The 24,195-nt window shown below is 55.5% G+C and overlaps 1 protein-coding gene across 2 annotated transcripts; it reads left to right on the top strand.

Annotated features, from left to right (window-relative positions):
- C1QTNF1 (C1q and TNF related 1) lies at positions 1-24,195 on the top strand. Of its 2 annotated transcripts, XM_032241472.1 has the most exons (4): positions 1-421; positions 18,569-18,737; positions 21,035-21,171; positions 21,982-24,195. In XM_032241472.1, the coding sequence occupies exons 2-4, from the start codon at positions 18,583-18,585 to the stop codon at positions 22,530-22,532; spliced, it is 843 nt and encodes a 280-aa protein (XP_032097363.1). In that variant the 5' UTR covers positions 1-421; positions 18,569-18,582; the 3' UTR covers positions 22,533-24,195. The 2 variants fall into 2 exon arrangements, with proteins under 2 accessions (XP_032097363.1, XP_032097364.1); XM_032241473.1 differs by lacking the exon at positions 1-421 and having other exon boundaries at positions 18,566-18,737.

Genomic DNA, 24,195 nt, shown 5'->3' with positions numbered 1-24,195 from the left:
GAGGCGGCGGCCGGAGTTCCGCGGGGCGGCGGGGCACACACAGTTAATCCTCCGCGGCTGCTGTTTGGACGAAAGCGCCGGGAGTGCTGGCGGCTCCTCGCGGCTCACATCTGGCTGGGCTTCGCTCCGTGCGCGTCTGTCCCACTTTCTGCGTCTCTTCCTTTACTTTCGAGAAACCGCGCTTCCGCTTCTGGTCACAGGGACCTCGGAGCCTGGGTGGCGGACCAGAGGTGCTGGGGGCACCCGCGGCTGCTCGCACCGCCCCCACCCTCCTGCTCTGCACCGTCGGCGCCGAGGACTCGTCTCCCCGCTCTGTCTCCTCCGGCGGGTCTGCGCGTCTCCCCGGACCTGGCGGGGAGGAGGCTCGGCCGCCGGGAGATGCTCTGAGGGCGGCGCGGGAGGAACGGCCGGCGGGACGGAGGTAGGTGGCCGAGCCGCAGGGACCCGGCGCCGCCCCGTCCCTGTCCTCGTGGCTTCAGCCCGGTGGCCAGGGCGGGGCGGGCAGACACCTGGGCCGGGAGGGCCGAGGAGCGCGGTGGAGGCGCAGGGGCAGAGGGAGCCCAGGTTTGGGGGAAGCCCTGGCGCCCGCCCTGGCGCAGACCCCCGCATAGGCGCCTCTGCGCGGGGTCGCGGTCCCGGGGCTCCCTGCCTGCTGACGAGCCGGACTCTTCTGCACGTGGATACGGTCGGGAGCCATCGCACCTTCCCCCCAGCTTTTTGTGGGGGGTTTATCTTGCTTCACTCTTCTCTGCTGCGTTTTGAGGGTGTGGAAGGAGGAGGAGTGGTACTAATGCCGGCGGCCGCACCTGGCGGGGATGCCCTCACCCCTCCCCAGTCTCACCAGGACCACCTGACCGCCGGGTCTGCCAGGCCCGTCTGGGGCCAACCAGGATCCTTCATGGAATAGGAAGGCTGACTTTGGTCCCCGCACCTGACAGCCTTGGTGTCCTGGAGAGGCCCAGCTTGGGCAGGATAAAACAATGTTGCTTCCCCGGGGCCCTCCTGGGAAGCGAAGCTCCCTGTGCCCGTGCCGCTGGGAGTGGTCCCTGGCCTGGGGCTGGAGCCTCTGAGCCGCCTGGGTGCTTCTGGACGGCACCTGTTGACCCACCGCCCACCACCCAGCCCTCCAGGCTTCTCCGCCGGCGCAGGTGTGGTCCCCACCGTTAGCCCGGATCACCCACTTCCAGCCCCAGAAAGCCAGATTCTCTTCTGTGGACCCTCCATCTGCTTCAAGCACCTTTGGGCCGACTCATCCCTGCTTGGGAGGGAGGGAGGAAGCCGTCCCCCTGTGAGGTGTTCCTGACTCTGCTGCCCCACCTAGTTTCTAGGAAAGGAGGCAACACGACGTGCTGGGAGCTTTCTCATCCTGAGCTTTGAACATGAGAAATGCCGTGAGAAACTGTTCTCTCCGCTGCTGGCCACTTCACGGCCCCAGGGGAGCGGGTGAGGTCCTCAGGCTGCCCAGCCTCTGCTTTTTATAGTGCAAGAAAGTACCGCTCCCTGGCAGGCGGTGGAGCCGTGAGCAGCCACAGATGGAGGCACTGGCTGTTGTGTGCCATTAGGAGACCTGTCCAGTACCCGCCAACCAGGGAGGAGGGAACCAACACAAGGGAAATGGGAGCCCAGGGCTGAGGACAAGCAGAAGCTTCCCCACCCTCCCTCTTAGACCTGTAGAGCTGGAGAGGCCCTTAGAGACAGCCCAACAACAGTGGCATGTGAGCCACGGATTCGTGTGTCTGCTTCTCACATGGCAGGTGCTGAACGTTATATTAATAATTATTATAATTGTTAATTCTCAACAGTTCTATCAAGGGAACTCTCACTTGTGGAAAGAACAGAGCTGTGAAGCTCAAGAGGCTCACGGCTTGCCTGAGGTCCCAGAGACAGGGATGGAGGACTCAAGGTCCTGATCTGTGTCTTTAGCCCAAGGGTGTATGCTTTTTTTTTTTTTTTTTTTGAGATGGAGTTTCACTCTTGTTTCCCAGGCTGGAGTGCAATGGCAAGATCTCAGCTCACTGCAACCTCTGCCTCCAGGTTCAAGCGATTCTCCTGCCTCAGTCTCCCAAGTAGCTGGGATTACAGGCGTGCGCCCCATGCCTGGCTAATTTTGTATTTTTAGTAGAAACTGGGTTTCACCATGTTGGTCAGGCTGGTCTCAAACTCCTGACCTCAAGTGATCCACTCGCTTCAACCTCCCAAAGTGCTGGGATGACAGGTGTGAGCCATCGCGACCAGCCTCCGGGGCCTATGCCTTTAACACTCCTACCTGGTGTTGGGAATTTGGCACTCAGCTCTCCAAGCTGAGGCTGGGAACTTCTCTCCCAGCTGCCGACAGAGAATGCCCAGGAGCAGGAAGGACACAGGTCCGTACCCAGGGACTCTCGACATCTCCGGCCTCTTTCTCCTCCTCTTGTGTTGCCAAGGGAGGTGTCCTGGTGAGCTTGTCAGGGAGGCAGAAAGCAGGGTGCAGGAAGCCTTGGCTGGGCGCTGTGTGGCCACAGGATGCCACAGCCCCTCCCAGGCAGGTGCAGCCAGCTGGCAAGGGATGCCCTCCCAAGTGGGAGCAGAGAAAGCCCAAGCTGTCCCAGGAAGGGCATGGGCTCCCTCCTTGTTCCTGGGAAGTGACCCCCTGTCCAGGGCAGCCAGCACTGCAGAGCTTTTCGGAACATGCTTCTTTCTGTTGTTCTTCCTAGCGCCTCCCCCCAGCTGTAATTAGCATGACTCATAGACCAAATATTCTGGCATTGAACTTTGCTCATCAAAACAAAGATGAAAAGAATTTCGTAGATACAGTGTGCACAGGGGCTGGAGCTTCCCATTTGTGTCTTGTCCTCAGGGGTCCCTGTTCCTGGGGTTGGGGGCTGTGGCTGAGGCTCCAGAGCCTCAGGGAAGGGGTGGGGGTGACAGACAGGAAGGGCAGGAAGGAGCAGGTTACCGTCCCCCGGACAGTCCCGCCTCTGCCTGACTATAGCAGCCTCCGGAGATGTTCAGGTGGGGACACTACCTCTCAGGCCACGGGCTGCCATTTCCCCTGCTAACCTGCTGAAACCAGCCTTCTGCTGGTGTCGAATGGCACACGGCAGCTCTCTGGAAGGACCCTGGCATCTCCCTGACGCCTGCATGCAGGGTGAGAACTCACCTGCCCACTTTAGAGAGCAGCCTGGAAGAAACAGCGATGCCAGCTCAACAACGAGTTTCTTTCAGGCTCTCTTGGGGCATCCCAGCCAGCTGCTCTCACGAGCTTGGGATCCTTGGGGCCCTGCCCTGGGGTCTGTGCTGGGGTCCTTGGCCTGGAAGGGCCAGTCCTGAGCTTAAGCAGGGACGTGCAGCCCCAGGGCACGTTCACCCCTTTCCTCCTTCCCGAGCTCCCCCGTGAGACTCTCCACCTGCTGCCACCGCTGCTCCAGTTCTCCGGGAGAGGCAAGCAGTGTGAGCAGGAACGGGCTTTGGAGCCATGCGGGAAGGATCTGTATCTCTAGGTCCTTGTTAAGGTCAAAGCTGTGTGACACTTGTGCTGGGGTGATATGAGCAGCTCATGGCACATCAGGACCCCTCCAGCTGCCGGTTCTTGCCCATACTCAATTTCCAGAGCTGGGCTTGGCATCTGAATGTGGTTCAAAGGGGGATGGTTTCCGGCAGGGGCACTGGGACCCCCACAGCACACTGGGCACCCCTGTCTTGCCTCTGAGGCCCCATGGAGCCAACCCCTTTTCCAGCCTCAGATGGGGCTGGCACAGACTACAGGCCCCTCCTCGGGCCCCCGTCCTGTCCAGGACGGCCGTCAGGATGGCTGTGGCCCAGCCCCAGTGTCTGCCCATCTCCCTGGCTCCTGTAGGAATTTTCCTTGACATGAGACAGAGCAGAGCAGGAGACGGCAGGCAGGAAGGCAGGCGTCTAGGGGAGGAGAAGAGGCAGACAGCAGGCGGGCAGGCGGGTATGGGGAAGTCAAGTTCTTGGTGCCCTGTACTGGGTCAAATGTTGCTGTTGGCCATGGCTGAAGCCACACTTGGTGGAATGCCCAAGCCCTGTGTTTTGGGTTGTACCCATCCCCCTCAGCTAGTCATCTGGATGCCAGCCACCCTCTGCCCTGGGACCAGGGAAGAAGAAGGGCCTTGCCTGGGAAAGCTGCCAGTCCTGGGTGGGTTCGAGGCGGACGTAGGCCAGAAGGCGGGCAGTGCCCCCCACCTCTGCCCACAGATTCCTGGGGCCAGTCTTCAGAGCTGGGGACGAGTGTGTTCAGAAACACTTGGCCCCATTCTGCTTGTAAAGAGTCTAAAATGAGAGATGGAGGGACCTGGGTGGGTTTGGGGGTGACCGTGGGGCTCTTGCATCTTCCGTCATTCAGGGGAGCCCCCTCCCCCATGAAAGGGTATCGATGAGGGCAAGACCTGCGGCCCTGTGAGTCTCCCTGCGTGGTGCATGAACTCAGATTCCTTTGCAACCCAGCACTCGGGTCTGCTTCTGCCCATGAGAAGGCACCGGAGGGGAGAGAAAATCATCTGTACCCCTAGACGTGGTCCTTTCCCTCCCTTCTTCAGAGCTTGCCAGCATGCTGGCCTCTCTTCACCCTACAAAAGCAGCGTCCTCAAAATGTACATCCGGTGGGCCACACTGCCCAAGCCCCTCACATTTCAAGGTGTGTGTGTGTGGATGTTCTTGGTGATCCTGTGCCTAAATCCAAAGGAATTCCACTCCAGTGGTGCATTTGAAGATGCTAGCAGGCTGGCACCAGGGAGATCTTAGCGCCTTGCATCAGGGAAGATGGTTGCAGGTTTCCCTGGTGCCTCGTGCCACACCTGGCATGGGGTGGGCTCTCAGTAATCCTCTGTTGAGTGATGAATGCAAGGGCTCAGCTGCTGGAGACACCCTCAAAGCCAAAGGCTGCTGCAGCTGTTCCAGCTACAGGCAAGTAAGCAAATTGGTGGGCACCCTAGCCCTGAGCCCAGCGGGTGGGAACGGGCGCTGCAGCCTGACTTGGGAGGAGGAGGAGCTTCTGCTCTCTGGCATCTTTCTGGCTGCCCCTCGGTGTGAAGTGTAATGTGCTTTGTTGTCGGATATACCTCGGTCTAATCTGAGCGCCAGCACCTCCGCACTATGGAACCTGGGGCAGGTGGCTCCGTTGCTCTGAGCCCATTTGCACATTCTAAGGAGCAAGCTCAGTGGTGAAGCAAAGGCACCACGGTCAGAGCCTGGCTCTCGGTGGTGGCTTTTCAGGGGTAGCGGGGCTTTGTCAGAAGGAATCTCTGATAAACACTGGGCTATTCCTGGTCCAGGAATAGGCTGGCCATTGCACATCATGCAGGGGATGGGCTCCAGGACTGGGCCCCATTTCCTTCTGTTCCCCAGCTGCAGGCCACGGGCCCTACACAGGCAGCCTCCTTCAGCAGTAGAGGCCAAAGACCAACAAAGCCCCCCGCTGCTGGGAAAGCGTTCTCTCTGGCTCGCCTAATTCCAGTGCCACCCTGCTGTGCTCCCTACACCCGTGCTCTTCCTGGCCCTAACACCTCACATACCATAGCTTCCAGGGACTCTACTGCCTAAGGGAAGGGACATCTTCTTGTTCCATTCAGCCTGAAATCCAGCTCCCTGCTGGGTACGTAGTAGACACTCAATAAACATCTGTTGAACAAATGAGTGAAAGAGCGTGAGACTTCAGCAGCAGGCCAATTTCTATTCCCCATGGTTCCGCTTGAGCCTTTAACGACCCAGCATCACCAAGCCCTCTTTTCTCCCCAGCCCACTTTCCTATGCATCCAGTTGAGTTTCCTGGAATAAACAAAGTGCTCCCTTAGTCCCCAGGGTGGGGCTTATTTGTCATTTTTCTAAGTGGAAAATAATGTGTATTTACTGTGAAAAAGGATGTGATTGTTACAGGGGAAAGAAACAGAGAGGCCGAAAGAAAAAATGGAAAAAGCGTCTATATTCTCATCAGCGTGGATTATCGCTGTTGGCAGCCTGGTGGGTGGCCTTCGGGTCTTTGTGGTTTTGTGTGTGCATGTGTGTGCGTGTGTGCACATGTGTTTGGGTCTGCATGTTTTCAACCTGCATTTTCACTCATTGCTTTATAAATGTTCTTTTCTCTCTTTCTTTTTCTTTCTCTCTTTCTCTCTTTCCCTCTCTCTCTTTCCCTCCCTCCCTGTCTTTCTTTTTTGAGCCAGTCTTGCTCTGTCACCTAGGCTGGAGTGCTGCGGCACGATCTCTGCTCACTGCAATCTCCGCCTCCTGAGTTCAAGCAATTCTTCTGCCTCAGCCTTCTGAGTAGCTGGGATTACAGGTGCACCCCACCACACCACATACTAATTTTTGTATTTTTTAGTAGAGACAGGGTTTTACCACATTGGCCAGGCTGGTCTTGAACTCCTGACCTCAAGTGATCCGCCTGTCTCGGCCTCCTAAAGTGCTGGGATTACAGGTGTGAGCCACCACATCCGGCCCAAACATCTTTCCATGTCAGTAAATATTCACCTATTTACAGAGACTCCCAACTGGTGCTGCTGGCTGATTCCGCCCTCCAATCCCTCCACATTCTTTCCTTCTTTCAACGTCTTTAGGAAAAACATGTTTCCTGGTCTACCACAGTCCCCATCCCTCCCTATTGTGGGGTTTGCCGCTCTGATCAACCACCTCGTTTCTCTAGTTTCCATCATGTAGATGCACTGTAATTTTTTTTTTTTTTTGAGATGGAGTTTTACTCTGTCACCCAGGCTGAAGTGCAGTGGTGCTATTTCAGTTCACTGGAACCTTCGCCTCCCAGGTTCAAGCAATTCTCCTGCCTCAGCCTCTGGAGTAGCTGGGATCACAGGCACATGCCAGCATGCCTCGGTAATTTTTGTATTTTTAGTAAAGAAAAGGTTTCACCATGTTGGCCAGGCTGGTCTTGAACTCCTGACCTCAGGTGATCTGCCCACCTCAGCTTCCCAAAGTGCTGGGATTACAGGTGTGAGCCACCGTGCCCAGCCATGTATTTCATTAGACCGTCTTTATTCCTAAACGTCAGTGTTTCTTAACCTTGGGAATGGAGGCAGTGGCTTTGTCTCTTTGAAGCAGTAGCCTTTCTGAGTGCAGATAAGAGGAGCATTTCTGGGGAAGACAGCCACATGGCCGCACCGGGAGTCAGCATTCTGGTGACAGTGACGTCCCTTGGATCCCTGCATCCCCACCTGGAGTTAGAGAGAGATTTGGACAGGCCTTGGCTGGGGCATGTTGTGTTTGGATGATGGCTCTGTACTTGGGACTGGTTGGAGGTGAGGGGAGCTTTTGAGCCCTGTTGAGAATTAGACACCGGATGCTGGTGACACCTGAGAAATGAGATGGGGCTCCCATGTCCCAGGGGCTTGGAGTTGTGGGGATGGACCAGGAAACCAGCGACCGTAGACCGGTTCTGTCCAGATGTAGGGGAGGGGCACCTACAGCATGGCCCGAGTCTGGGCAAATTCCAGGAGGAGGGGGCCTCAGGCTGAGTTCTGGAGAATACACAGATGGAGAAGGTGGAGGAGAAATGGGCATCCAGACAGAGGAAAGAGCTTGTGTCAGAGGACGAGACCTCAAGTGTCACCTGTTAGGGACTGAGTGGCTGCAGAGGGCTGGAGTGAATGGGACTCAGGCAGGGTGGGGAAGGGCCAGATGGAAACGCTTAGGGCTTACTGCCTCCTTTATTGGCATGGGAAGCCCTTGAAGCCAGGGGTGGCATTCAGATTTGCATTTTTCAAAGCTGCCTCTGGAAGCAGTGTGGGAGACAGATGGGAGGCAGAAAAGCAGCCAGGGCTGGGGGAGAAGTGATGGAGAGGAGACGTGCAGGGGTTGGCAATGGATGAGCTGTGGCAGGGGCAAGGAAGGTGGCATCCAAGTGGCTGGCAGCCGTCTGGCCCCGGACCCTGCGTGATGGCGCGCATAACTTTCACCAAGCCGCAAGCCACAGGAGGAGAAGCCAGTGTGGTGAGGGTGGGGGAGAAGGGGATGAGTTAATTGGGGGGTTAAAAGTCTTAGGGCAGAGCAGGTGGGCGAGGTGGTTCACGCCTGTAATCCCAGCACTTTGGGAGGCTGAGGGGGGTGGATCACCTGAGGTTACGAGTTTGAGACCAGCCTGACCAACATGGCAAAACCTTGTTTCTACCAAAAATGCAAAAATTAGCTGGGCATGGAGGCGGGCACCTGTAATCCCAACTACCTGGAAGGCTGAGGCAGGAGAATAGCTTGAACCCGGGAGGCGGAGGTTGCAGTGAGCCGAGATCGCGTCATTGTACTCCAGCCTGGGCGACAAGAGCAAAACTCCGTCTCAGAAACAAAAACAAAGAAAAAAAAGTCTTACAGCAGGACAAAGAGGAGGTGTTCAGCAGACGATTACACATGTGATTGCCTATGTGGCTCTGGACCAGTGCTGCCCAGCAGACCCTTCAGCCGTGATGCAAGGTGCTGAGAGCTGTGCTGTTATGGCCGCTGCGAGCCACGTGAGCACTTAACATGTGGCTCCTGTGGCTGAGAACTGGATGCTCCATTTTGTTTAACTGAAATAGCCCCATGTGTCTTGTAGCCACGGTATTGACTTGAACATTCGCAAGCCCAGGTCTCAGCAGCCAGGTCAGTGGTGGGGACGTGGACTGGGGCATTGTCAGTAGAAGATGTGGTGTGGACCAACACAGGCAGAAAGGTCAGGCGCGGTGGCTTCAAGCTGATAATCCTACACGCTTTGGGAGGCCAAGGCAGGAGGATTGCTTGAGACGAGCCTGGGAAACAGTGAGATCCTGTCTCTAAATAAAAAATTAAAACTGGGCCGGGCGCGGTGGCTCAAGCCTGTAATCCCAGCACTTTGGGAGGCCGAGGCGGGTGGATCACGAGGTCAAGAGATCGAGACCATCCTGGTCAACACGGTGAAACCCCATCTCTACTAAAAATACAAAAAATTAGCTGGGCATGGTGGTGCGTGCCTGTAATCCCAGCTACTCAGGAGGCTGAGGCAGGAGAATTGCCTGAACCCGGGAGGCGGAGGTTGCGGTGAGCCGAGATCGCGCCATTGCACTCCAGCCTGGGTAACGAGCGAAACTCGGTCTCAAAAAAAAAAAAATAATTAAAAAAAAAAATAAGCTGGATGTGGTGGCACGTGCTTGTAGTTCCAGCTACCTGGGAGGCTGAGATGGGAGGATCACTTGGGTCCAGGGGGTTTGAAGCTGCAGTGAGCCATGACTGTACCACTGCACTCCAGCCTGGGTGACAGAAGGAGACCCTGTCTCCAAAATAAATAACTGTAGGAGAGATAGGCGCAAGAGGAGCTGAGGGCCAAGGAACAGCCTGGGAGAACACTTGTCTTTGGGAGTTGATCAGGAAGGCCGAACACTGGGAGACAGTATGGGCCACACCCAGGGCTGAAGAAGAGGGCAGTCGATATTGGCAAATGCTGAAAGTGCTCACGAAAGCAGAGTGCAGAAGCATGTTGGGTGCCACGAGGGTCATGGGTGATCACAGCTGAGCAGTCGTGGCAGGACCAGGCAGGAAGGGGACCAGTGAGACGATGTGTTGAATTCTATTCCTGGCCCAGACGCCCTAGGCTTGGGACAAAGCTCCATCTTATGCCAGGCTTCCTCAGGAGCTGCCTGGAAAATGCTGGGGCTTGTCCAGGCCCCAGACAACCCAAGACATCCGTGCTGCTTGTACAGGGCTGGGTGCGGTGGGGCACCAGGCCATAGAATTCCCAGGTTCTTTCCGCCCTCTGTCTTGGGAGCGGTCAGCCCCCGAGGGCGTCCCCGCTGCTGGTGCTGGGGAAGCGGGCGGTGGGCCAGACCACCTGCAGAGTGGGCGCAGGGCAGCCGTCGGTGCCTCTGCTCCCTCACACTGTTCTCAAAGCAGGGGCAAGCCTGCTGCCCGAGACTTTCCAGCTGGGAGGTGAGCTGAGGACAGCTGCCCTACTCAAGGAAGTCTTTGTTTCCACTGGGACTGAATGGAGCTCTGGAGGCTGGGCTGGCCGAGTGCCCCGAGAGCCCGATGCCTGGTGGCTCACGCGGCCCCCTTGTTTGCAGGGCCTGGGCAAAAATTTACACAGAGTCCCACTCTGCGCTCCAGTGAGTCCTTCCTGGTCGAGGTGCAGTTGGTCCAAGATGGGAGGGAGATGCTTTAGGATGGGAGAATTCTTGGCCTCTCTTCTCCATTTCATCCCAAGCCAGGCCTCAGTCCCATCCAGGGAAGAGGAAACTTTTGCTAATTAACTAGCAAGTAGCCCTGGAAGAACCTGTATTCATCCCTGGACTTGGGCTTTGGAAGTACCAGATAAACACCTGAGCCTTAAAAAACAAACCGTCCTTCTGCAAGACAGAGGGCAGCTTTTTGGAAAAGGGAGCGAGGGAGATTGCGAGAGGAGATGGCCCCAGGACCCTGGCATCGCTCAGGAAAAGGGGCTGCTCGCCTCCGCCTGGCAGAGTTCCTTCCATAAGGGACCCCCAACCACCACGAGGTCGAGGGGGAGAGGGAGAGTCTGAGAAATCACAGCAGGGGACATCAGCTATTCAGTGGGCGTCTAGAGGAGAGAAACACACGGCATTCATCACAGGGGAGACACACTGACTCCCTCCTGCCCATCACTGGAGGACGTTGGTCAGCGGGCAATCAGTGTGACAAATGGCTTCTGGAAGCAGGGGAAAGGGCAACAAGCAGATGTCACCTGTCAGAAGGACGCCCCGACGTGGCACCCTCCTCTTTCTTGGTACCCCAGTACCTGAATCCTCTCACAACAACAGGAGGGCTCTATGTTTCTCAACAGGATTTTACTGGACGCCAGAGCCGGGGGGAGTGGACTCAGGGCTTCTGTTCTTGTTGGGAGGATTCTGGGATGTCCCAAAGGTGGCAGAAGCGGGGTGGCACGAAGGGGTGGTGACGGCTGAGGGGCCGTTGATGCTGTGTAGAAACCCGGAATGTTTGGGTGCTGGGCTGAATCATATATATACATTTTTGTAAGAGACAGTCTCACTCTGTCACTCAGGCCAGAGTGGAGTGGCACAGTTTCGGCTCACTGCAACCTCTGCCTCATGGATTTAAGAGATTTTCCTGCCTCAGCCTCCTGAGTAGCTGGGACTACAGGCATGTACCATCATGCCTAATTTTTGTATTTTTAGTAGAGACAGGGTTTCACCATGTTGGTCGGACTGGTCTTGAACTCCTGACCTCATGATCTGCCCACCTCAGCCTCTCAAAGTGCTGGGATTACAGGCGTGAACCACTGAGCTTGGCCTTTTTTTTTTCAGATGGAGTCTCTCTGTTGCCCAGGCTGGAGTGCAGTGGCATGATCTTGGCTCATTGCAACCTCCGCCTCCGAGATTCAAGTGATTCTCCTGCCTCAGCCTCCTGAGCAGCTGGGATTACAGAAACACACCATTGCACCCAGCTAATTTTTGTACTTTTAGTGGCGATGGGGTTTCACCATGTTGGGCAGGCTGGTCTCGAACTCCTGGCCTCAAGTGATCTGCCCACTTCACCCTTCCAAAGTGCTGGGATTCCAGGCATCAGCCACTGCACCCAGCCTGAATTCAATTCTTGAACTGGAAACCACTAGGTGTGGATAAAATCTTAGGCCAAGCATCCTTGGGAGATGAATGTAAAATTTTGGGGGCAATGTCCAGACTCTGGAAAAGCCAGATGAAGACGCTTGTCTTGGGGGAGCTGAGGTCTACAGGACAGTGGAGCCCCTAGAGAGCATCTGATGCAGGCGCAGGGCAGAAGGGAGGGTTGACCTCTGGAGCTATTCAAGCTGGGGATGGGTGAGATGCAGATGGGAGAGAGGAAAGTGTCTAAATGACTCCCAGATTCCTGGCCTGCTGTTTGTCCGGTTCCTGCTTCCTCCCTGATAACTTTATTTTAATCTAGAACAGAGCTGTCCAACAGAACTTTCTGCAGTGATTGAAAGGTTCTATCCTGCACAATATGATAACCACTGGCTACATCTGGATTTTTATTTTTATTTTGAGACAGGTTCTTGCTCTGCTGCCCAGGCTAGGGTGTGGCTCACTGCAGCCTCAACCTCCTGAGATCAATCAGTTCTCCTGCCTTGACCTCCAGAGTAGCTGGGACTACAGGCACCACCATGCCCAGCTAATTTTTGCATTTTTTGTAGAGATGGGCATTGATATATTGCCCAGGCTGGTCTTGAACTCCTGGGCTCAAGCGATCCTCCCGCCTTGGCCTCCCAAGGTGCTGGATTACAGACATGAACCACTGTGCCTGGCCTACGTGTATTAATAACTATTGAACGCTTGAAATGTGGCTAGTGTAGGTGAGGAACTGAATTTTGAATTTTCTTTCATTTTAATTAATGTGTATTTAAATAGCCACACATAGCAGCCGCTGTACTGGACGGCACAGGCCTAGAACATCACCCACTTAGCATTTAGATTCAGCACGTGCGGCTTGTCTTGAGCTATAATTGGGTACGTGTCTGTTTCCTTCACTAGCCTGTTATATTCCTGAGATCAGGGAATAGATTTAATTTATGGTTGAATCACTTCCTCCCAGGCTCTTGCACAATGCCATGCAAATCACGGGCATTCAGTAAACCCAGCCTGTGTTCAACTGTCAGCTGAGAGGGCAGCTTGGTCTTGTCTGCCAAGGCTCCTTCCAATTCAAGGAGATTATAGGCTTGCCTCTCAGAACAGCTGCTCACCTGATGAGGATTAAAGAAAAAGGAAAACAGAGCTTACAGAATGCTTTTGTCAAAAGGCCCTGTGCTGGGTGGAGCATCAGGACAAAACCCAAGCTCACGGTCCCCGAGTCCAGGTGTCCACTGTCAGCACACAAGCGTGACAGCATGGAGGTGGGGCAAAAATATAACAGGACCCATTTATTTATGTGAGATAGAGTCTTGCTCTTTCGCCCAGGCTGGAGTGCAGTGATGCGATTTTCAAGGCTCACTGCAGCCTCCGCCTCCTGGGTTCAAGCGATTCTCCTGCCTCAGCCTCTGGAGTAGCTGAGATCACAGGTGTGCGCCACCACATCTGGCTAATTTTTTGTGTGTTTGTTTTTGAGATGGAGTCTCACTCTGTCACCAGGCTGGAGTGCAGTGGCGCGATCTAGGCTCACTGCAACCTCTGACTCCCTGGTTCAAGTGATTTTCCTGCTTCAGCCTCCTGAGTAGCTGGGATTACAGGCACGTGCCACCACGCCCAGCTAATTTTTGTATTTTTAGTGGAGACGGGGTTTCACCATGTTGGCCAGGATGGTCTCGATCTCCTGACCTCATGATCTGCCTGCCTTGGCCTACCAAAGTTTGGGGATTACAGGCGTGTGCCACCACGCTCGGCCAATTTTTGTATTTTTACGTAATTGTAGAGACGGGGTTTCCCCATATTGGCCAGGCTGGTCTTGAACTCCTGACTTCAAGTGATCCCTCCGCCTCGGCCTCCCGAAATGCTGGGATTATAAACGTGAGCCACTGAGCCTGACCAGTAGGCCCAATTTGAAACAAATATACGGAACCGTGAACCTGTGGGTGACGATTGTCTCCTTAAAGAATCTACCACAGAGCCACGAGGCCTGTGAAGGGATGAAAATTATTATTGCCACAGAGTCTCTGTTGCCCAGGCTGGAGCGCAGTGGTGCGATCGTGGCTGACCGAAGCCTTGACCTTTCGGACTCAGGTGATCCTCCTGCCTCAGCCTCTTGAGCAGCTGGGACTACAGGCGCACACCGCCAGGCCTCACTAATTTTTGTGTTTTTGGTAGAGATGTGGCTCTGCCGTGTTGCTCCGGCTGGTCTTGAACTCCTAGGCTCAAGCAATCCACCTACCTTGGCCTCCCAAAGTGCCGGGGTGACAGGTGTGAGCCACCACACATGACCAAGGGATACAAATTATGAACAAGGAAGTGTCCTCAGGCTTCCTGTTCTCCTCCACGTCCTGTGTTCGGCCTGATTTCTCTTTTTCTGCCTCCCTCCTCCTGGAAAGGGGGATGTGTTCTTGTCGGGGGGAAGGTCAGGTGTAGGTGGATGGGTGGGGTTGGGGAATGGGTGTTGAAGAGCTGCTGGTCCTCAGGGGCGTGGAGGGTGGAAAATGGCTGCTGAATTACCATGGAGATTGGCTCCTTAGTCACGGGATTTGGGAAAGGCAAGTGAAGAGCTTGAGTCACACTGGAATTGTCTTCAGTTGCCTTGACTATGCCGCCTGGAGACGGAGCCACGTGGGTCTGGATTCACGCGGGTTACACGCCACTGGTCCAGATGTGCTCACGGCACTTCCCTGGAAGCGCGTAACACGTTCCTCCAGGCAGCCTCCCCGGGGACACGGCCTCCCCGCTGTAGGGAGGTTTTTGCTGGAAATCACTAACCGTGTTCTGGGGCCAAGTTTGGTTAGATGTTGGGCAATAATGTTTTTGCCCAAAAGTGACTAAAATGATCATAATGTTATGAGGCTGGCTCTGCCGTGGGATTTGGTAAAATGGTTCTTAAGATCTTTTCAAGAAGGAAAGGTTTCAGTCTAGGTTTGCTCTGACTCCAAAGAGGAGGCTCTTGAGGAGAGCCTCCACCGCGAAAGCAGCCCTCGGCCTATCAGCTTGAGCCTGGGACTCTCTGCTGCTTTCTCAGCCCCGCCCCACCCGGGGGACAGCCTCATCCCCAACCCAGCAGCACCCTGGGCCCCATCTCTGCTGACCATGGTGTGGAAAATCCTTTTGCTAGTCTAGAAAGAGGCACACATTTAAAAAAAAAAAAAAAAAAAAAGGCTGGTTCTTAGCTTCTTAGCAAGGGGCAATTCCGCCCCCAAGGGACAGGCGTATGACGATGTTTGGAGACATTCAACTAGAGGCGGTGATGCTAACGGCAGCTGTGGGTAGGGTCCAGGGTTACTGCAGGCATCCTGCAGCACACAGGCTAGCCCCCACCACAGGGGATTCTCTAGGCCCAAACATCAGCTGTGCCAGGGTTGGCCGGGGCAGTGGCAAACACCTGTAATCCCAGCACACTGGGAATATGAAGCGGTGAGGTCAGAAGTTCAAGACCAGCCTGGCCAACATGGCGAAACCCTGTCTTTACTAAAAATACAAAAATTAGCTGGGCGTGGTGGTGTGAGCCTGTAATCCCAGATACTACACAGACTGAGGCAGGAGAATAACTTGAACCCAGGAGGTGGAGGTTGCAGTGAGCCGAGATCATGTCACTGGCACTCCAGCCTGGGTGGGCAACAGAGTGAGATTCCATCTCAAAAAAAAAAACAACGACAAAAAACCCTCAATGGTGCCAGGGTCGAGAAACCTTAAAGTACAATTATCCAAGGTAGTTTTTTAATGCCTTTTACAGTTACTTTCCAACTTATCTGAAATAAATGTGTGTGTATATATATATGTGTGTGTACATATGTATATATATGTAAATATGTGTATATATCTATAATTTGGGATTCAGAAAAAAATGTTTAAGGAAAGGAAAATCAGACTGGGCGCGGTGGTTCACGCCTATAATCTCAGCACTTTGGGAGGCTGAGGCCGGTGGATCACGAGGTCAAGAGATCGAGACCATCCTGGTCAACAAGGTGAAACCTCGTCTCTACTAAAAATACAAAAAAAATTAGCTGGGCATGGTGGCGCGTGCCTGTAATCCCAGCTACTCAGGAGGCTGAGACAGGAGAATTGCTTGAAACCAGGAGGCGGAGGTTGCGGTGAGCCAAGATTGCGCCATTGCACTCCAGCCTGGGTAACAAAAGAGAAAACCCCCTTCACAAAAAATAACAAAAAAATAATGGGAAAGGAAAATCTCTTTTCCTTTTAACTGCTACAAGTTTGCTACTTAAAAGGAAAAAACAGAGTAATTATTAAGGCGCCAAGGAGAAACAGAGGAAATACAGAAATAGAGAAATAAACAAATTTAGAGAATTCACTCTGACAAATATTTGTTGAGCACCAGTGACGTTCAGGGTGCTCAGGATGCTTGGCTGGGGGACGTCCCAGCCCTGGAGGAGGTGACGCATGGTTTGCTGAGTAGACACAGGCCGGACAAACTCTCTGCAGTACGAGACAATAGGAAAAGCAAAGCTATGGTGCCTGCCTGTAATCCCAGCATTTTGGGAGGCCAAGGCGGATGGACTGCTTGAGATCAGAAGTTTGAGACTAGCCTGGGCAACACAGTGAAACCCCATCTTTACAAAACAACCCCCACAACAGCTAGCAGGGCATGGCGGCAACACCTGTAGTCCCAGCTACTCGGGAGGCTTGAGGTGGGCAGATGGCTTGAGCCTGGAGGGTGGAGGCTGCAGTGAGGCGGAGTGAGACCCTGTATCAAAAAAGAAAACTCAAGCAGGATGGAGAGTTTTTTCCCAGTTGAGAGGTCTCCAGCCTGGGTGACAGAGCGAGACTCCATCTCAACAAAAGCCCCCTAACGCCGTCTCCCCCAGGCTCCAAAGCCCCTCAGCGATGGCGTGCCTGGAAGACGTCCCTAGCTCCCCGACATGAGTTAGATGTCGTGGCCACCTGGGTGTGTGATGTGGGCAGAGGAAGAAATCTGTCTCAGGATTTTAACTTCCCTTAAACATGAAAGGAGCCAGAGTCTGGCCCAGGCCTTTGGAGACAAGCCTTTTCTTTCACCGTCTGCGTCTCAAGAAAGAGCTGGGGTCCACGCCGGCCTGGCAGCTGGGAGCGCGGGACGCTTCTCACCCACTTTCTCACTGGGTGGCTGTGAGGGGGAATGAGGTGTTGCCGCAGGGCTTGTGACTTTTTGAGTTACATGTTTTGGTGAACAAAGAGAGGTTAGAGTTGACCACATCGCCAGACCCACGGAGGGGAGGTTTTGGGGCCACCTGAAATGGCTGAGCATGAGACTCCTGATGCCAGAGTCCTGGCGAGGGGGGCGAGCTGCTCAGAGGGTGGCAGGTGGGTGTTTGCCTAATGTGAGCCCATGCACCACCCCTCGCTAGCTGCCTGGACTCCCCATCCCCACAAGCACCCCTTTCTAGAAGGACTCTCCCAATCCTGGATGAAGAGGGTCCCGGCCCAAGTTTTTGCCAAAAGCTCTGGGAGTGAGACATGCGGTTGGCTTCCTGGAAGGATGACTGCTCTCCAGGGCTGGGCTTCACACATCCCTAAAATAGATGCCAAGGACACTGGCTGATATGCCGCCTGGCGGCCAGAAAGCAGCTTGGCACCGCCTTCCTACCCACCTGCCCACCGGTGAAGGGCCCGGCCAATGAGCCAGCGTTGCTTTGAGTCAAGGGACGGAGATCAAAGCTTACTTGGGCTTTTTCTTGCTGTCCTAAGAAGGGTGGTAAACAATTGTCGGTAGGGCCAGCAGCTGATGGGCTCTCCTTCCGGAGACGCTGGGTGGACAGAGACAGCGCCTTGCTCAGCAGCACTCAATGCCAGCCTGACTGGCTGAGGCTCTAGGGCAGAGCGTATGTGCACACGTGCGGGAATGTGTACATGTGAGTACATGTGTGCATGAGTGATGTGCATGCATGTGAACACGTGTGCATGAATGTGAGAGCATGCATATGTGCATGTGAGTGTGCATGTAATGTGGGTATGTGTAGATGTGTATGCATGTGTGTGCATGTATGTGCATGTGATTGTGTGCATGTGTGTGGATTGCATGAGTGTGCTGTGTGCATGTGTGATTACATGTGTATGTAAACATACGTGTGTGGATTGCATGTGTGTACATGAATGTGTGGATTGCATGTGAGTGCATGTGATGTGGGTATGTGTACATGAGTGTCCATGCAACTATGCATGTGTTGTGTGCATGTGTAGATTGCATGTGATTGTGTGCATGTGTGGATTACATGTGTGAGCGTGTACATGTGTGTATGTGAATGTGGGTGCATGTGGGTTGCATGTGTGTGCATGTGGTGTGGGTATGTGTGCATGTGTCGAGAGTGCATGTGAGCATGTGGATTGCATGTGTATTGAGTGTGCATGTGAGTGCATGGGTTGCATGAGTGTGCATGTGATGTGGGGGTATGTGTGCATGTGTGCACATGTGTGTGAATTGTGAGACTGCATGTGTGTGCATGTGTGGATTGCATGTATGTGTGCATGTGTTGAGAATGTGTGCATGTGTGTTGTGTACATGTGAATGTATGGGTTGCATGTGTGTATGTGAATGTGCATGTGTGTGGATTGCATGTGTTGAGTGTGTGCCTGTGTGGATTGCATGTATATGAATGTGCGTGCATGTGTGTGGATTGCATGTGTTGAGTGTGCCTGTGTGTGGATTGCATGTATATGAATGCGTGCATGTGTGGATTGCATGTATGTTGTATGCCTGTGTGTGGATTGCATGTGAATGTGTGCATGTGTGTGGATTGCATGTGTGTTGAGTGTGTGCATGTGGATTGCATGCATGTGTGCCTGTCTGCAGATTGCATGTATGTGAATGTGTGTGCATGTGCGTGAGTGTGCACGTGTGTTGAGAGCTAGTGTGTATGTGCCTGCATGGGCGTGTGAGAGTGGGTGAGTGCGTGTGAGTGTGGCTGTCCTCCCAGAAGCTGTGTAACTGCAGCGCTTCCCACAGCATAGTGAGGGGCTGGGAGAGCACCTCCGATTTCCAGGCCGTTTCTCTGTGCAGCTCTTTCCTAACTCGGCACCTTCCCTGTGTGTTTCTTTCCCACCAGGGCCCAGTAGGAAGATGGGCTCCCGTGGACAGGGACTCTTGCTGGCATGCTGCCTGCTCCTGGCCTTTGCCTGTGGCCCGGTCCTAAGCCGTGTGACCCATGACCAGCGGGACCAGCAGGCGTGGGAGGGGAATGAGGAACCGCCGTCCCCGCCGGACCATGCTGAGAGGTGAGGTAGTAGCGGGAGCTCCGGCTCCAGCCAGGCTGAGCCTGGGGTTCAGGGCCCGCAGGGGGCTGGTTCACCGTGAGATGTGAAGGTGAGAAAGCCGGAGCTGAGTGGAGGTGTGGCCCTGCTGGCGGCCGGTCCTGAGGGACGGACGAGCCCTTCCTCCTTTCAGTGGCTTGGGCACCTCACGTGAAGCTCTGGACAGTGATCCAGCCTCACCCCAAGCCTAAAGGAGCGGGGTCTGCAATTGGCTTTGCAGCCACAGCTGATGTCCCAAGTAAGGAGCAGGCCAGGCTCTCAACCCACTCTCCAGGTCCTCCTTTTGTTCCCACGTTGTCCGTTGAGAATGTCTGCCAGGGTTCTAGACACCATTTGGAGGCAGGGAGAGGTGACAAGTGGCCTTAGGAAAGATGCTGGCCCAAGAGCTGGTGTCCGCTGCCCATGCGCCTCACAGACTGCAGGACAGGAGGACTCTGGCTGGCATCTGCCTTCGTGTCTGCAACCTGCAAGGGCGGAGACTCCAGCCGACCGGGGGTGTTTCCTCGGGAGCCACAGAGTGCTTCAGCAAATGCCATGCATCCAGCGTGGGGTCCTAGAGACGCGGGGACAGCTCGAGCCTGGCTTGGAGTCTCTTCATTATTTTGAGCACTGGGCTGTCTTGATACTTGAGGCTTCAGGCTAACTTTAGTGTACAGTGGAATCGGGCAGGATTCGAGGCTGAGTCACACCATTCTCTCCTTTCTTCCTCTCCCTCCTCCTTCTTTGATTGAGCTCCTCCTATCAGTCAGGCCACTCCCAGGCACAGTGTGGGGGATACATGAGTGGCACAGTCCCGGCGTCCAGGAGCTCTGAGGCTGAGAGGGAGACGGATCCATGAGAGACAGGGGCAGCGTGGCAGGCTCTGTAGTAGGGGTGTACCCGTGACGCTGGGGGCAGCAGAGGGAGAGGCAGGACCCAGGAAGACTAAGAGGAGGGAACTAGGTCTGGAAGGACACCTGGGGCCTCCGAGGTGCAGAAAGGAGGGGAAAGCCACCTGGGAGCCAGAACGACATGTGCAGAGGCATGGCTGGCAGTGTTTGTTGGGCTGGTGGGTGGTTTGGGATGGTGAGACCCAGCGCTGGAGGCTGGGGGCAGCTGAGTCCAGCTGGGGAGGGCTTCGCCTGAACTCAGTCCTAGAGAGAACAGGAGGAGTCATGGGCAAGCTGAAATTGGACAGTGTTCTCGAAAGAATGCCCGAGGGAAGCAGCAGAGAGGACGAACTGGTGTAGGGAGGGGCAGATTCCAAGCGATGGTCAAAATGGCAGTGGTGCATCAGAGGCGACGAGGGCCCTGGGCTCGGGTCTGGAGGTGCTGAGGCTGAGAACCCAGGACCCTGCTGAAGGTTGCAGGGGGCGGGGGTAGGGGACACTGAAGTCTCCACCCTGGTTACTCACTGTTGATGCCAGGAATAGAGCTCAGGAAGAGAAGGTTCCAGGGGCAATGGGATGGGGACGGGGTTTCGGTTTTGCACAAATGACATTTATCTCCAGATGGAGGCTTCTGGGGAGAAGCTTGAAGTCAGGGTCTGGGGTTTAGGGGAGAGGTAGGGGTGAGATGTCCTACGGGTGGGTGGCTGAACTTGGGGCACAGAGATCCGTTTCCTGGATCGTCTGGGGTGTAAACGTGGAAGCAGTGTTAGATAGGGAGCTGGTCCATCGAGGGGGACTTTGCTGCCTCCATGGGTCTGTGCGGCTCCACAGCCTGGGCCAGAAGAGCCTCAAGCCAGACCACATGCAATGCCGCGAGGGGCTGCAAGGTGGCAGCCGGGAGCCGCCACCATCCATCCTGCCCGCGGGCCGGTCCTTCCAAAGTCACGTTGGGAACACTGCAGTCTCCAGCGGCTGCAGCTGAGAGGAATCCTAAAGATCCAGTTGAACCGTCTCATTTACAGACGAGTCAGCCTCGTACGTTATTTGCTAGCATCACGGATATATGATAGGGAGTCCCGGCATTGTCCTACGTCACCCAAAGATCCCCTCCTAGGGGTGTGGATTTCTCCTGAGCAGCCCCTGACTTGCATGGCGCTCAGTGGTGTGTTTCCAGGACTGTCATTACCTTTAGCAAAGGGCAGGGGGGGCTCATTCCGTGGGAGGACCCTGTGGCATGGGCCGTGATCCCGACAGCATGAACACAGAGCCTGTGGGCCCAGGTGAGAGGCGGAGGAGGCAGGTCAGGCATGCCAGACCCACTGGTGGCAGGAGAGAGAAGCGTTTCTAGGCCCGAGAGTTCCTGACTTTCACTGTGAAGATTTATTCCCTCAGGGACGAACAACATGAAAGATACAGCCCCAGCCGAGGCGAGGGGCTCCCGGCTTCCCAGTGTTTGCGCTGCTGCGACCCCGGGACCTCCATGTACCCGGCGACGGCAGTGCCCCAGATCAACATCACCATCTTGAAAGGTCAGATGACTGCAAAGACAAGCACAGGGGTGGCCGGGCGGCTCTGTGCCAATCTGGATGGAGTCGTTAGGGTGGGGCTGGGCTGAGCAGAGTGGTTCCTTTGGGACAGGGAGCAGAGGCAGGCAGGCTGTCATCCAGAGGGAAGGCACAGGAAATTCTGATTTTGAGGCTCTGGCCTCTCTCCAGGAGGAGGGATCGGAAAGGGGCCCACAGGGTCCGGAGCAGGAGCAGGAGCCCAGAGGCTGCTCAGGGCCTCGTCCCTCCACTTGTGTTCAGACACCAGGCTTCTATACCCTTTGATTTGGGGTTCGGTACCCCCAGCCTGCATGCTGAAATGCCACCTGCTCAGCGTGGCCCTGCGGACGGCAGATGACCCTGCACAGCCTGTGAAATCTAACTGGGAACACTTGCCGCCTAGACCCTGAGCCGAGCCCTGACATCTGCAGTTCATTTGCTCAGAGCGAGCGTGGGTCTGGCCGCAGAGACCATTGCTTTTGGACCAACCTGTATGTTCCTTTTTTTTTTTTGCCAGTGCTTTCCAGAAGGAAAAAAAATTATTGCCTCTGGGTGAAAATAGAACAGTTGTTGAGGTTGAATCTGGTTGCTTGGCCAGTTTGGGAATCCAAATACCCCTGTGCTGGCATGGGAAGCCGCCCGTGGCGGGGGGCTGGGGGCAGGAGCGAAGCTTCTGCTGGGTCAGGGCTGTGAGGACGAATCGGGTCTGCTCCAGGGGCCACAGTGTGAAGAGCCAAGGCTCAGGAAGCCACCGGATTGCTCCATTAACGGCACGTGTTTTCCTGTCCCTTTTAGGCGAGAAGGGTGACCGCGGAGATCGAGGACTTCAAGGGAAATACGGCAAGACAGGCTCAGCAGGGGCCAGGGGCCACACTGGACCCAAAGGGCAGAAGGGCTCCATGGGGGCCCCTGGGGAGCGGTGCAAGAGCCACTATGCCGCTTTCTCGGTGGGCCGGAAGAAACCCATGCACAGCAACCACTACTACCAGACGGTGATCTTCGACACGGAGTTCGTGAACCTCTACGGCCACTTCAACATGTTCACCGGCAAGTTCTACTGCTACGTGCCTGGCATCTACTTCTTCAGCCTCAACGTGCACACCTGGAACCAGAAGGAGACGTACCTGCACGTCATGAAGAACGAGGAGGAGGTGGTGATCCTGTTCGCGCAGGTGGGTGACCGCAGCATCATGCAGAGCCAGAGCCTGATGCTGGAGCTGCAGGAGCAGGACCAGGTGTGGGTGCGCCTCTACAAGGGCGAGCGCGAGAACGCCATCTTCAGCGACGAGCTGGACACCTACATCATCTTCAGTGGCTACCTGGTCAAGCACGCCTCCGAGCCCTAGCTGGCCAGCCACCGCCTTTCTTCTGCCACCTCCTGCCCCTGCGCTGTGCGGACCCCACCGCCTCTTCCCCCATCCCTGGACTCTGCCTCCTGGCTTTGGCATTCAATGAGACACCCCGCACGCCTGGAAAGCCGGGGCGGTCAGTGCTCCCAGATCCTGCAGCCTCTGGAGAGGGCTGACGGCAGATGAGATCACCAGGGCAGGGCGCCCGCAAGAACCCTCGGGGGCCTTCCGCTGCCCTTTCTACACGAATCCTCAAGTGACCCCACGCAGCGAGACGTGTGTGGCGGCAGGGCGTCCCAGGGTGCGGCACTGTGGCTCCAGTCCTTGGAAATAATTAGGCAAATTCTAAAGGTCTCAAAAGGAGCAAAGTAAACTGTGGAGGACAAAGAAAAGCGTTGTTACTTTTGTCTTTCCAGCCAGCCTGCTGGCTCCTGAGAGAGGGGCTTTTTCACTCGAGCTCCGCTTAAGAGAAGATCCAAAGTTAAAGCCCTGGGGCCCGGGGAGGGGGCTGGGGGCAGGAAACCACCTCTGGCTTACTTCTTTTAAGCCACATAGACGCTTTCTTGAGGGACAGCTGGACCCCGACATCCCTGTGGCCTTGTCCAAGAGCTCAGCTGGTCTTTCTGAGTCACAGCTGCGAGGAGATCTGGGCTGGGGTCGCAAGCATCAGCCCCCCAGAGGGACAGCTGAGTGCCCTGCCATTGGCTCTGGGCTGGCAGAAGCAGCTGAAGGGCTCCTGACAATGGCCAGGGACCTGTGGGTCCCCCAGGCCTGCAGATGTCTCTATGGGGGCAGAGCTCCTGGTGTATCCATGTGTGGCTGCCTCACCCCCTGTGCCACTCCAGAGCCCTGGGTGGCGGTCCCTGGTGTCAGCTTTCTGTGCTGCCTCCCATGTGGACCAGCCCCAGAAGGCCCCGGGGCCTTGGCTTCGGTTTTTTATAAAATGCCTCACGCAGCACCGCAGTCTCCTTGTGAGCTAAGCATCCCCATTTCCGCATGTGCTGTGTTGTTTGCAGCGAGGCTGATCCAGACCCCTTCCGCCCCCTCCGCCCTCACCCAGCCTCTGACCAGCAGCCTGAGAGGGGCTTTCTCTGGGCTTCAGAGCAGGGGGAGCTGGAAGGGGCTAGAAAGCCCCCGCTTGCCTGTTTGTCAGGCTCCTGTGAGCCTCAGTCCCGAGACCAGAGTCGAGAGGAAGTGCACGTCCCAACCCCCCAGATTGGGACTCACTCTCAGGAGCCAGGTGGCAGGAGAGGCAATACCTTTGGCAATTTCCAGACCACCTGGAGCAGGGCTGCGGCGTCTCTGTGGTGCCCTGGCATGATTGCCAGCATCCTCTGCTCTCCAGGAACCCCGCAGCCCCTCTCCACCTCACCCCACGTTGATGCCCAGGGGCACTCTTGCTACTTGCTGGCCCCCAAACCCCGGTGCCTGTCTTCCTTCCCTCCCCATCCCCCACCTGGGTTTGACTAATCCTGCTTCCCTCTCTGGGCCTGGCAGCCGGGATTGGGGTCTGTACGTCCCTCTCTTTAAAGAACTTCTGCGGGTCTTCTGAAAGCCGGGTTCCCGTGGGCGTGCCTGGAAGCAGAGTGTCACTTGCTGTTTTGCTCATGCTCCCCCGCTCTTTCAGAAAACATTAAACTCAGAACCGTGTTTTTCAGCA

Source organism: Sapajus apella, unplaced genomic scaffold (assembly GCF_009761245.1).
Source record: "Sapajus apella isolate SASKATOON/1434 unplaced genomic scaffold, GSC_monkey_1.0 scaffold48, whole genome shotgun sequence".
NCBI lineage: Eukaryota > Metazoa > Chordata > Mammalia > Primates > Cebidae > Sapajus > Sapajus apella.
This window is presented reverse-complemented; position numbering and strand designations above follow the sequence as displayed.